The 14,363-nt window shown below is 46.5% G+C and overlaps 2 protein-coding genes across 2 annotated transcripts in view; both read right to left on the bottom strand.

Annotated features, from left to right (window-relative positions):
- LOC118218881 (NLR family CARD domain-containing protein 3-like) overlaps nt 1-14,363 on the bottom strand; it is a 159,616-nt gene that overhangs the window by 119,890 nt on the left and 25,363 nt on the right. The gene's annotated exons all lie outside the window — the stretch shown is intronic.
- LOC118218951 (Bardet-Biedl syndrome 10 protein homolog) lies at nt 27-3,127 on the bottom strand. The gene is made up of 2 exons (XM_035401728.1): nt 2,786-3,127; nt 27-108 (listed from the first exon to the last, which is right to left on the bottom strand). The coding sequence occupies exons 1-2, from the start codon at nt 3,034-3,036 to the stop codon at nt 87-89; spliced, it is 273 nt and encodes a 90-aa protein (XP_035257619.1). The 5' UTR covers nt 3,037-3,127; the 3' UTR covers nt 27-86.

The raw sequence follows: 14,363 nt of genomic DNA, 5'->3' as shown, positions 1-14,363 counted from the left end.
TCCCCGGAAGTAGGCGTCCGTGAGCGGGCGCAGGTGGGCGGGGTCCTGGAGAAGGGACAGGGCGCGAGGGGCAAGGCCCTGCCCGATCACGCCATCCAAAACGAGCGTCTGGAAGGAAAGCAGAATGTGAGCCACGCGGCGCGCCTGAATGCCATGGAGATGGTCGCCGTGGATACCCCGCAGAAGCGCCCCCAGCAGGAGAAGGAAGGACTTGGCTCCCCGTGATCACCCGTGATCTTACAGTGTGCTGATACACATCCCACCAGGACTCTGTCACAGGCACAACACAACACCATTATCAGCACACACATCTCTATCCATAGTCTTTTACTCACTATAACTCATACAGTATGATTTACACAGTCACTCATACAGTATGAATTGCAGTTACTCATACACATTGCTAATTGCGCAGTATGATTTACACAGTTACTCATACCGTATGATTAACACACTGTTACTACAGCATGATTTACACACTGTTCCTCACACAGTATGAATTACACACTGACACTCACGGTATTATTTACACAGTTACTCACACCGTATGATTTACACAGTTACTCATACACATTGCTAATCACACAGTATTATTTACACACTGTTACTCACAGAGTATAATTTACAGTAACTCATAAACACTATTACTCGTACAGTATGATTTATAGAGTTACTCATACACATTGCTAATCACACAATATTTACACACTCTTACTCACACAGTATGATTTTACATTACATTACATTACAGGCATTTGGCAGACGCTCTTATCCAGAGCGACGTACAACAAAGTGTATAACCATAACCAGGAACAAGTATGACAAAACCCCTAGAGAGAAGTACCGGTCCAAGTACAGGGAACAACCGCATAGTTCAACTTGGACCCTGATGGTTAAACTGATTAACACTAACAACGAGAACGGCAACAACGCAATCTATGGAAAAGTAAAAATAAAAATAAATAAAAATACAAGTAGTCGTTAAGACAGTTGATGCGCCTAAGTCACCTATGAAACAGCTGCCTAGTTACAACCCTAAGTTTAGTCATTTACAGGGGGGAAGGGAGGGATGGGGAGAGGTGCAGCCTGAAGAGGTGGGTCTTCAGTCGTCGTTTGAAATGGGTCACAGTCTCAGCTGTTCCGACCTCCACAGGGAGGTCATTCCACCATCGTGGGGCCAGAACAGACAGGAGACGTGTTCTGGAAGTGCAGGTGCGAAGAGGGGGAGGTGCTAGGCGTCCTGAGGTAGCAGAACGGAGGGATCTGGCTGGCATGTAGGGTTTGAATATCTTGTGGAGGTATGCTGGGGCTGATCCCTTGACTGCCTGGTATGCTAGGACCAATGTTTTAAATTTGATGCGAGCTATAACAGGCAGCCAGTGGAGGGTAGTGAGCAGGGGAGTTACGTGGGAGTGTCTGGGGAGGTTGAAGACCAGACGAGCCGCAGCATTCTGAATGAGCTGCAGGGGTCTGGTGGCAGATGCCGGTAGTCCAGCCAGAAGAGAGTTGCAGTAGTCCAGGCGGGATAGAACCATTGCTTGGACCAGGAGCTGGGTTGAGTAGGTGGTGAGAAAGGGGCGGATTCTGCGGATGTTGTATAGGAAAAATCTGCATGCCCGGGTTACTGCTGCAATGTTGTTGGAGAGGGACAGCCTGTTGTCCATCATCACTCCGAGATTCTTGGCGCAGGGTGATGATGTCACTACGGTGTCCCCTAAGGAAATGGAAAAGTCGAGGAGGGGAGAGGATAGAGCAGGAATAAAGAATAGCTCCGTCTTTCCCGGGTTGAGCTTCAGATGGTGATTGTCCATCCAGCTCTGAATGTCCCTCAGGCAAGCGGAGATGCGGGCAGGGACCTGTGTGTCCGATGGGGAGAAGGAGAGAAAGAGTTGCGTGTCGTCGGCATAGGAGTGATAGGACAAGCCATGGGCAGATATTACAGGGCCAAGGGATCTGGTGTACATGGAGAAGAGAAGGGGACCAAGGACTGAGCCCTGGGGAACTCCGGTGGTGAGGGGACGGGGTGGTGATACCTTACCCGCCCAGGCAACCTGGAAGGAACGGTCAGAGAGGTAAGACTCAATCCAGTCAAGGACTGTGCCGCGGATCCCTGTTGCTGCCAGGGAGGACAGGAGGGTAGAGTGGTCCACAGTGTCAAATGCAGCGGAGAGGTCTAGAAGAATCAGAACAGAGGAGAGGGAGGCTGCTCGTGTGGCATGGAGTGACTCACTGACCGAGAGGAGTGCAGTCTCGGTCGAGTGGCCAGGCCTGAAGCCAGACTGGTGGGGATCAAGCAGGTTGTTCTCAGAGAAGAAAGCAGAGAGCTGGTTAGATGCAGCACGTTCAAGTGTTTTGGATAGGAAAGGGAGGAGAGATACCGGGCGGTAGTTCTGAATGATTTACAGTGTTACTCATACAGTGTTACTCACAGTATGATTAACACACTGTTACTACAGCATGATTTAAACACTGTTACGCACACAGTATGATTTACACACTGTTACTCACACAGTATGATTTACACTGTTACGCAAACAGTATGATTTACACACCGTTATGCACGCAGTATGATTTACACACTGTTACTCAAACAGCATTTTCCACTTGTATACTTTCGTTTCTCATTTATAATGCAAACATCACATCCCCAACATCGAACTGTGCATACTGCAGTAAGACGTAGTGGTGAAAAACCATTTTCTGAGCTGGAGGAATGGAAGAAGCCCCAGGTTGTTGGCTGTGCTGTATTTCAGTAAGTGGGAGAACAGGTTTGGGGGCCTGTTACCTGGCAACGGGATGGTCAAGCCGAAGGGAGGTAAGGATCCTCCGGCCATCCCTGGTGATGAGGACCTCTCCAGAGTCGCTGGTGAAGAGAACCTGGCCCCCGGACGGACCGAAGCACGGGCCCACCACCGCCTCCAAGGCCTGGGTGACCTGCAGCAGGGTACCCAACTCCACCCTCTGCACCCCCTTCATCTCCACACTGCCTTTAACAGGGGCCTGCTGTACACACAGGGGGCAATCACTGAGCTGCATTTCCAACACAGACGCAGCGTACTCAATCTGAAATGCACACAGTGCATTTCCAACACAGACACAGCGTACTCAATCTGAAATGCACACGGTCCATTTCCCACACAGACACAGCGTACTCAAACTGAAATGCACACGGTACATTTCCCACACAGACACAGCGTACTCAAACTGAAATGCACACGGTGCATTTCAAACACAGGCACAGCGTACTCAAACTGAAATGCAGGACTCCAACCCTGTAGGGTAACCTGTTCAGCAAACAAACAAACAATCCTGCCAAGTACAAAACTAGCACTGAAATCCCATTTGCCTAATCAGAATCAGACAAAACAATCCTGCCAAATACAAAACTAACATGCCTTTGGAGCTGAGTGAGTACTTTTAACATGGTCGGTGAAAATAGCGATGATATGTGTTACTCAACTAATCATTTAATCAGAAACATTTACACTCTAGACATTTGACACGTAAACAGTAAAAATAACACATGCAAATGCAACATTACACACTTGCACCAGTAGGCCTTATCTGATAGAATAAAAATAATCACATTATCAGAACAGACAGAACAGACATTGCCACAGGAATACCTAACACAAACGCAGTTTTTTCCCCATCTGGAATAAGCCGGCATTTTGGAAAAACAGAGTTGCGCGGTCTCTAATAAAAATGATTAGCATGGCTTACAGGCTCGTTACGGAACAGAAATAATATAAAATGACACCAACACAACAATCCTGTAATGTAATTACAGTATCACATTTTGCAGTAAATTATTGACTTATCAATGTTCAGTCCAAAAGCTCTTATTAGATGCCACTGTTGACATTTGTAAGTTTGGCCTTACAATCCTTCCAGCTTCTCCCATTGTTATGCCTGGATTTATGACATGGTCAATCACTGTGGCTCTAAATTCATTCAATACAGCAGCATTTCTTCTACCTGCTTGACCACAACCTCAGCCACAGCCATGACCCGTCCATCAGTACCAACTGCATTGGGCTACTCCATGTTGTCAGACACTGCTGAATGTTGTGCTGTAAAACAGCCTTTTATGTTGGGATTATCAATCGTGCTGCAATGCGACTCACCTGGGCAATGTTGCTGGAAGTGATGAGACAGAATTGCAAACATCTTGACTTCATTTCACAATCTGCATGTCTAGTAATAAACATTGGAACATTGTACTAATACGAGACGACTGTATTGTGAAAACTGAGTGTGATTTAGAGTTGTGCACTTTGTGGGTAGGTACTGCAATTAGTGTCTTAGGGTAAGAATTTTGCCAGTCAGTTTGGCAAATTGAGTTTTCCACACTGAGCCAAAGCAATCATAACATACTGTAATGCATTTGTAATGTGTGACTGCAGATATCAGAAATGCATCTGAAAAAATTAGAAAAACTGTAGGGTCTCAGGAACATCTCAGAGACTGGATGTCATGCAAACCACACTTCTGCCCTGGTTTTGGCTTAGTGGTCTAAACCATTCAACTGATGTGCAGCAGATCCAGGTTCAAACCTACAGGAAAATCATTTATTTGAGAGGTAACATAAATATACCAGCTCAATAGACAAGCAGTGCCTTTTCAAAATGTATTGAGTTGTGGTTACACTACAGTAACAGAAGCAAGCATTCATCAGACACTACACAACTTCTCTTATAATGGATTTTATTTCCACTACTGGAGATGAATGTCATTGCTTTAACTGCAGATTTTAGCCCCATGCTGATGTACTCATATTGAGCCCAAACATAATCCAATATAGAATATGAAATAAGTACTACTGTGTCACAGGAGTTAAATACATCACACAATAATAAATCACAACAGCAAAACATTCAATATTTTTATAATTCAGGTTTAATCATTGCATAATATTGTCTGAAAATACAGAAAATTAAAGGAAAACAAAAGGGAAAAAAAAACAATCCTAACAGAATTAATAAGGAAACTCAATCCATCATTGTTTACAGATGATTGTTTAATGAAAGTTAATAAGTACACTGCAGTGATCATTCTGCATTCTTCATTCTTCTCCCTATCAGCTGCATTTGCCCACAAAAATTTGTACATTGGAAATCTGGTGAAAATGAATAAAAGCTACTGTAAAAACTAGTAGAATGCACATTTAAGTGGAGGAGTTTGCCACTGGCTTCTTTTAAAAAAGATGCAGATACAGGAGATACAGGAGAGAATTATTACTTCAAAAACATTTTACCCTGCCATCTATTGGCATTATTACTCTCAATGCTATATTAGTGTTTTAATAATCAAAAGTACATAAACACACCTTGAATATTTGCAATATAAATGTATTAAAATGTAAAAAAAATATATCACATTTACATTACAGGCATTTAGCAGACGCTCTTATCCAGAGCGACTTACAGAACTTTTTTACATAGCATTTTACATTGTATCCATTTATACAGCTGGATATATACTGAAGCAATTTAGGTTAAGTACCTTGCTCAAGGGTACAACGGCAGTGTCCTACCCGGGAATCGAACCTGCGACCTTTTGGTTACAAGTCTAGTTCCTTACCCACTGTGCTACACTCCGTCCTATCATTTAGACAGCAAGTGCTTAACCAGTAAGTGTATAATTCGTCCAGGTGCGTAGAACTGCTGAAATCCGTCCCGCTAGAGTTGGCTAAGTATCTGCGTTCATTTGCTAATTACATACCGCGTTAGATTTAAAATTTCCCTGTGTGGTAACTGTTCTTTGTGTTAGGTTTCTATCTGCCGCTTTTTGATTCTTAGAATTGATAGATTGGCTACTTGGGCTTAGCGATTGCGATTATTGTATTATTACTGACTGTGAACCCGTGTAATCAGCGCGTTATTCGATTCAGGTTTTCAATTGCTAATTAGGTACACCCCAGTTTATGTGTCAGCTCCCCATTCCAGTCTGCTCTCTCCCCCTCAGAACGCACTTTTAGCGACGTGGCCCCCCTCGACAACAGAACCTCTCTAACCTCTGCTACCCGCCGCTGACCCCCTGTGAGAACTTCTCGGTCACACGGAGGCTATGGAACTGCCAGTCTGCTACGTGCAAGGCGGACTTCATTTCCGCCTATGCCTCCCTCCTATCCCTGCAGTTCCTTGCCCTCACAGAGACCTGGATCACACCAGACAACTCTGCCACTCCTGCTGCCCTCTCGTCCGCCTACTCCTTCTCCGACACCCCCCGGCGATCTGGCCGTGGTGGTGGTACTGGTCTACTGATCTCCCCCACTTGGAAATTCTCTGTTCTCCCCCTCCCTGACCTGTCAATATCCACTTTTGAATTCCATCCTGTCTCTATCACCTACCCTGCTAACCTCTATATTGTTGTTATTTATCGTCCCCTGGGGCCCCTGGGAAGCTTCCTGGATGAGCTAGACACCTTGCTCAGCTCCTTCCCTGAGGACGGCACCCCGCTGATCCTCCTGGGAGATTTTAACATCCACCTAGAGGCCTCCCAGTCTGCTGCCTTCCTACCACTACTCCACTCATTCAACCTCTCCCTACAACACTCTCCCCCAACCCACAAGGCAGGCAACCTCCTAGACCAGATCTTCCCGAGGAACTGCTCCAGCTCCAATCTCACGGTTACCCCCCTGCATACGTCTGACCATCACTTCATCTCCTTCTCCCTCCCTCCCGCTCCCCATCCTCCCCCCACCCCCACTGTCACTGTCCGCCGTAACCTCCGCTCCCTCTCACCCTCTTCTCTCACTCCCAGACTGCTTCCCTCCCCCCTCTTCAATCATTCTCCAAGCTCCCCACTAACTCTGCATCCTCCACCCTAACTTCATCTCTCTCCTCAGCATTCGACTCCCTATGTCCTCTTGTCCCTAGGCCAGCACGTTCATCCCCTCCCAGTCCATGGATGTCTGACATCCTACGCACCTCCAGGGCCAGCCTCCGCGCTGCTGAGAGGAAGTGGCGCAAATCCAGGGACCCATCTGACCTTTCAGCCTATCAGTCTCTCCTGACAGTTTTCTTCTGCTGTCTCCGCCGCTAAGGCAAATTTCTATCAAACTAAAAATCATAACTCCATTTCTAACCCTCATCAACTGTTCTCTATTTTCTCCTCTCTCCTCCACCTCCCCCACCCCAGTCTTCCTTCACTGCAGATGACTTTGCAACATTCTTTGATGAAAAGATCACAGTCATCCGCAGCTCCTTTGCCCCCTCTGCACCCTCCGCCCCGTTTCTCCACATTTTCTCTCCTCACAGACAGGAGTTTCCCAGCTCCTGCTCTCCCACCACCCTACCACCTGCGCCCTCGACCCTATCCCCTCATCTCTCCTCCAGGCAATCACACCAGGCATCCTCCCATTTGTCACCTCCCTTGTGAACTCCTCCCTATCTTCTGGATGTTTCCCCTCATCCTTCAAGAGGGCCCACATCACCCCGCTGCTGAAGAAACCCACACTAGATCCTTCAGTCATCCAGAACTACCGCCCGGTATCTCTCCTCCCTCTTCTACTTGAACGTGCTGCATCTAACCAACTCTCTGCTTTCTTCTCTCATAATAACCCCCACCAGTCTAGCTTCAGGCCTGGCCACTCGACAGAGACTGCACTCCTCTCTGTCAGTGAGTCACTCCATGCCGCACGAGCAGCCTCCCTCTCCTGTCCTGATTCTTCTAGACCTCTCTGCTGCATTCGACACTGTGGAGCACTCCATCCTCCTGTCCTCCCTGGCAGCAACAGGGACCTGCGGCACAGTCCTTGACTGGATTGAGTCTTACCTCTCCGACCGTTTATTCCAGGTTGCCTGGGCGGGTAAGGTATCACCACCCCGTCCCCTCGCCACCGGAGTTCCCCAGGGCTCAGTCCTCGGTCCCCTTCTCTTCTCCTTATACACCAGATTCCTTAGCCCTGTAATCTCTGCCCATGGCTTGTCCTATCATTGCTATGCCGACGACACACAACTCTTTCTCTCCTTCTCCCCATCGGACACACAGGTCCCTGCCCGCATCTCCGCTTGCCTGAGGGACATCCAGAGCTGGATGGACAATCACCACCTGAAGCTCAACCCGGGAAAGACGGAACTAATCTTTATTCCTGCTCTAACCTCTCCCCTCCTCGATTTTTCCATTTCCCTAGGGGACACCTTAGTGACATCATCACCCTGTGCCAAGAATCTCGGAGTGGTGATGGACAACAGGTTGTCCCTCTCCAGGAACATCGCAGCAGTAAGCCGGGCGTGCAGATTTTTCCTGTATAACATCCGGAGAATCCGCCCCTTTCTCACCACCTACTCAACCCAGCTCCTGGTCCAAGCAATGGTACTATCCTGCCTGGACTACTGCAACTCACTGGCTGCCTGTTATAGCTCGCATCAAATTTAAAACATTGGTCCTAGCATACCAGGCAGTCAAGGGATCAGCCCCAGCATACCTCCACAAGATATTAAAACCCTACATGCCAGCCAGACCCCTCCGTTCTGCTACCTCAGGACGCCTGGCACCTCCCCCTCTTCGCACCTGCGCTTCCCGAACACGTCTCCTGTCTGTTCTGGCCCCACGATGGTGGAATGACCTCCCCGTGGAGGTCAGAACAGCTGAGACACTGACCCACTTCAAGCGACGACTGAAGACTCACCTCTTCAGGCTGCACCTCTCCCCATCCCTCCCTACCTCCCTGTAATCTCTTAAATGACTGTAAGCTTAGGGTTGTAACTGGGTAGCTGTTTTGTAGGTGACTTACTTAATGCACTAGTCTTAACTATTGCTTGTATTTTTGCATAGACCGCGTTGTTGCTGTTCTCGTTTGTGTTAGTGTTAATCAGTTCAACTTTCAGGGTCCAAGTTGAACTATGCGGTCGTTCCCTGCACTTGGGCCGGTACTTCTCTCTAGGGTTTTCGACATATTTGTTCCTGGTTATGGTTATACACTTTGTTGTACGTCGCTCTGGATAAGATCGTCTGCCAAATGCCTGCAATGTAATGTAATGTAATGTAACCTGAACTGCTAAAAGATAATAATCTTATGTACAGGGGTTAGGTTGTACTGAGGTTATATATATATATGTAATATTGGGCACATCTGAAATTGCACTGGTAAGGCATTGGTCAAGGAAGGTTGCAAGTGTGTCGATGTGTGTGTGTGTGTGTGTGATTGGGTGAGAGTGTGTTTGTGTGCGTGAATTTGTGAATGTGTGTGCATACATGCGTACGTTTGTGGGAGTGACTGTGGATGTGAACATGTGTGGGTATGTGTGTGAGTGCATGAGTATGTGTGTGCCCGGATTGTGTGTGTGTATGGGTAACAGAATGTGTGTGCGTGTGCACGCATGTATGTGTGTGTGCATGTGTGAGAGTATGATTGAGTGCATGAGTATGTGTGTGTATACACACGGGTGCGTGTGTGTATGGGTAAGAGAAAGTGTGTGTGCGTGCGTTTGTGTGAATGTGTGACTGTGTATTTGAGTGTGTGAGTGCAAGAGAATGAGTGTACGTATGTGTGTGTGCGTGAGAGTGCCTTTGTGAATGTGTGTGTGTTTATACATGTGTGTGTGTGTATGTATGGGTATGAGAATGTTTGTGTATACATGTGTATATGGTGTGTGCATGCATGTATGTGTATGCATGTGTGTGCATGTGTGAGTGCATGAGTATGTGTGTGTGTGCGTATGGGTAAGAGAATGTGTGTTTATACGTGTGTGCGTGCATGCGTATGGGAATGAGAATGTGTGTGTGCTGACACGTTTGTGTTTGTGCGTGATTGCATAAATGTGTGTGTGTGTGTGTGTGCATTTGCAAATGTGTGTGTCTGTATACTGTATGTGAGTGTGTGAGTGAGAGAAAAAGTGTGTGTGTATGAGCGCGTGTATGTGTGCATGCGCGTGTGTGTGAGATTGTGTGTGTCCGTGTGTAGGTGTGTTTGAGAGAGTGTGCGTGCATAGGTTTGTGAGTGCGTGCGCATGAGTGAACATGAGTGCATGTATTTGTGAGTGCGTGTGCATGACTGAGAGAGAAAGGGTGTGTGTGATGGAGTGTATGTGACTGGTTGTGCGAGAGTGTGTGTAGATGTGTGAGTGCGTGTGTGTGAGTCTAGGTGCATATGAGTGTGTATATATATATATGTGAGTGTGTGATTGAGTGTGTGTGTATGTGTATACGAGTGTGTGTGTGTATGTGCGAGTGTGTGTGTGTGTATGTGTGAGTGTGTGTAACTGTACATGAGAGTGTGTGTGTGCATGCGTTGGAGTGTGTATGCTCACATGTATGTGTGTATGCATGTGTGTGTGTGCGCGTGCATGTGTGTGTGTCTCTACTCCAGTTAGCAGAGGGACACTGAGGAGTGTGTGTGTTGACACGTGTTTGTGTCTCTGCAGGCATGTGTGTGTGTGCGTGAGTGCATGAGTTTGTGTGTGTGTGTGTGCGTTTGTGTGAATGTGTGTGTGTGTGTGTGTGAGAGAGAGGGTGTGTGAGTGACAGAGTATGAGAGAGACAGAGAGAGAGAGAGAGAGAGAGAGTGTGTGCATACGATTATGAGCGTGTGTATGTATGCATGCATGCGTGTGCGCGCGTGAGAGTGCACTGGTGAATGTGTGTGTGTTTATACATGTGTGTGCATGCGTATGGGAATGTGAATGTGTGTGTGTTTATACATGTGTGTGCATGCGTATGGGAATGTGAATGTGTGTGTGTTCAGACAGGTGTGTGCACGCGTATGGGAATATGAATGTGTGTGTTGACACGTGTTTGTGTCTCTGCACGCATGTATGTGTGCGTGCGTGAGTGCATGAGTTTGTGTGTGTGTGCGTGCGTTTGTGTGAATGTGTGTGGATGTGAATGTGTGTGTGTGAGAGAGAGGGTGTGTGTGTGAGTGACTGAGAATGAGAGAGAGAGAAAGTGTGTGTGTGCATACGATTATGAGCGTGTGTACATATGTATGCATGTGTGTGTGCGCGTGAGAGTGCACTGGTGAATGTGTTTGTTCGTGTGTGCGAGAGATTGTGTGTGTTCATGTGTGTAGGTGTGTGTGTGCATGTGTCTGATTGGGTGTGTGAGTGATTGGGTGTGAGAGGGTGTGTACGTGTGTGTAAGAGTGTGAGTGTGTGTGCACGAGTGTGTGCGTGCGAAGGTGTGTGAGTGAGTGTGCATGAGTGTCCATCAGTGTGTGTATTTATGAGTGCGTGTGCATGAGTGTGAGAAAGCAAGGGTGTGTGTGAGAGTATGTGTGTGTGTGTGGATGTGTGTATGTGGGTGTGTGTGTCTATGTGTATCTGAGTGTGTGTGTATGTGTAAATGAGTGTGTGCGGTATGTGTGTGTGAGTGAGTATATGAATGTGGTGTGTGTGTGTGTACATGAGTGTATGTATTTGTGTGTGCGTGCATGTGTGCGGGTGTGTATGCGTGTGTGTGCACGTGCATGTTTGTGTGTGTGTGTCTACTCCAGTTGGCAGAGGGACACTGAGGAGTTCCACACATTAAATCCAGCACAGAGGGGTGTGTGTTGAGTGAAGTGTGTGTGGAATGTGTGCAGGAGGGTCAGTGTGTCAGAGTCAGAGACGCTGTAGAAGGACAGAGTCCCGGCCGGACGGTCCACACACACTCCTACTCTGTACACACACACTCCTCTACCATCATCATCATCATCATCACACACTCCTGCTCTGCGGTAGGGGGAGGGGGGGGCAGGTATGTGTGTTCGGTTATTATTGTGCGTGACAGAGTATCTGAGGATATCAGAGTCACTGGGCTTAAAGCAGCTCAGAATCCAGGAGTTTTTATTCCCTCCAAACACACAGTCAGAATCCCGTCCTTTCCTGCTGATTCCTTTATCTGTCACTGCTATATCAACCCATCCCCCCTCAGACACACTGAACTCAGCCTCCCAGTAACAGCGCTCACACACACTCTCTCTGCACACAACCTGGGTCCGGTGCTTAAATCTCTCTGGATGATCAGGATATGGCTGCTCCTCTCTCCCCAGTGTGTGTGTCACCCTCCTGTTCCCCTCAGACAGAAACAGCTTTCTGCACGCTGTGTTTGGATCCAGTGTGAACTGACAGCCGTCTGCACACCAGAGACATTAATGAGATGAATTATCACTATTAATATTCACCTTATTATGTGTGTGAGAGAGAAAGGACTGTCATAGTACCTCTGTGTGTGTGTTTGTGTACATGTGTGTTTATGTTTGTGTGTTTATGTGTGTAAGAGAGAAGTCTCTCTCTCTCTCTCACACACACACACACACACACACACACACACACAGAGTGTGTATCTATGGAAAGTGTTGTGTCGATACAGACTCACATTTCCTGGGTCCTGGTTTGGTCCTGTTCTCTCCTCCATGGTCCACACTGTAAGAACAGCAGAACAGAATTCTGAATTTTAACCATCCTTTATTTCCACTCTTAACACACCAATGACATCACATATATAAAAACAAAGGCACAATAAAACGCAAAACCACGATCATATGAAAAAACACAAATCTGTCAGAAAGGAAACTTCCATTCACTCACCCTGTTCCATGTGCAAAAATAGCTCCCCTCCCTCCACTGAACATAAAACACCCTTATAACACACACACTCTGAAACACACTCAGGTTCTCCATTGCTTTGTAATACTGAAACTCCACCATCACTGTGTCCCTGATCAAACCCCTAACTACAACAACCACATCTTATTTACTGCAGTGATCCCATGCAGCACCCTCCACAGGAGATCCCCAACTCTCTTGAGTAACGCTGGTTTGTACAGTGCCCTCCATGCCCCCACCCAACTCCTTTTGTGTGTGTGTGTGTGAGGTGCACTATGGAAACTCTCTGTACTTACAGCAGTGTGAGTGTGTGTGTGTGTGTGTGTGTGAGGTGCAGTGTGGAAACTCTCTGTACTTACAGCAGTGTGAGTGTGTCCAGTTTAGCAGCAGACAGCGCTATCACTCCGGAGTCTCCTGGGTGATTGTATCTCAGGTCCAGCTCTCTCAGGTGTGAGGGGTTTGAACACAGAGCTGAAGCCAGAGAATCACAGCCTCTCTGTGTGACTCTACAGCCTGACAGCCTGCAGAGAGGACACACACACCTTACATGCATTAATATAAACTAATAGGGCTGTGTGTATCAAACACACAGCAGTGTGTTATACACCTTACACACATAAATATAAACTAACAGGGCCGTGTGTGTCAAACGCATAGCAGTGTGTTACACACCTTACAGCACATTAATATAAACTAACAGGGCTGTGTGTGTTAAACACATAGCAGTGTGTTACACACCTTACACACATTAATATAAACTAACAAGGCTGTGCGTATCAAACACATAGCAGTGTGCTACTTTAAAACACATCAGTATAAACTAACAGGGCTGTGTGTATCAAACACATAGCAGTGTGTTACACACCTTACACACATTTATATAAACTAACAGGGCTGTGTGTGTCAAACACATAGCAGTGCGTTACACACCTAACACACATTAATATAAACTAACAGGGCTGTGTGTATCAAACACATAGCAGTGTGTTACACACCTTACACAAATTAATATAAACGAACAAGGCTGTGTGTGTCAAACACATAGCAGTGTGTTACACACCTTACACACATTAATATAAACTAACAGGGCTGTGCATGTCAAACACAGAGCAGTGTGTTACACAACCTACACACAATAATATAAACTAATAGGGCTGTGTGTGTCAAACACATAGTAGTGTGTTACACACCTTACAGCACATTATTATAAACTAACAGGGCTGTGTGTGTCAAAGACACAGCAGTGTGTTACACACCTTACACACAATAACATAAACTAACAGGGCTGTGTGTGTCAAACACATAGTAGTGTGTTACACACCTTACACACACTAATATAAACTAACAGGGCTGTGTGTGTCAAACACATAGCAGTGTGTTACACACCTTACACGCATTAATATAAACTAACGGGCTGTGTGTGTCAAACACATAGTAGTGTGTTACACACCTTACAGCACATTAAAATAAACTAACAGGGCTGTGTGAGTCAGACACATACCAGTGTATTACACACCTTATATGCACATTAATATAAACTAACAGGGCTGTGTGTGTCAAACACATAACAGTGTGTTACACACCTCACACAAATTAATATAAACTAACAGGGCTGTGTGTGTCAAACACATAGCAGTGTGTTACACACCTTACACACATTAATATAAACTAACAGGGCTGTGTGTCTCAAAACACATATCAGTGTGTTACACACTTTACACACATTAAAATAAACTAACAGGGCTGTGTGTGTCAAACATATAGCAGTGTGTTACACACCTTACACACATTAAAATAAACTAACAGGGCTGTGTGTGTCAAACACCTAGCAGT

Source organism: Anguilla anguilla, chromosome 19, assembly GCF_013347855.1.
Source record: "Anguilla anguilla isolate fAngAng1 chromosome 19, fAngAng1.pri, whole genome shotgun sequence".
In the NCBI taxonomy this organism is placed as follows: Eukaryota; Metazoa; Chordata; class Actinopteri; order Anguilliformes; family Anguillidae; genus Anguilla; species Anguilla anguilla.
The sequence above is the reverse complement of the archived record's forward strand: the minus strand, read 5'-3'. Positions and strand labels throughout refer to the sequence as shown.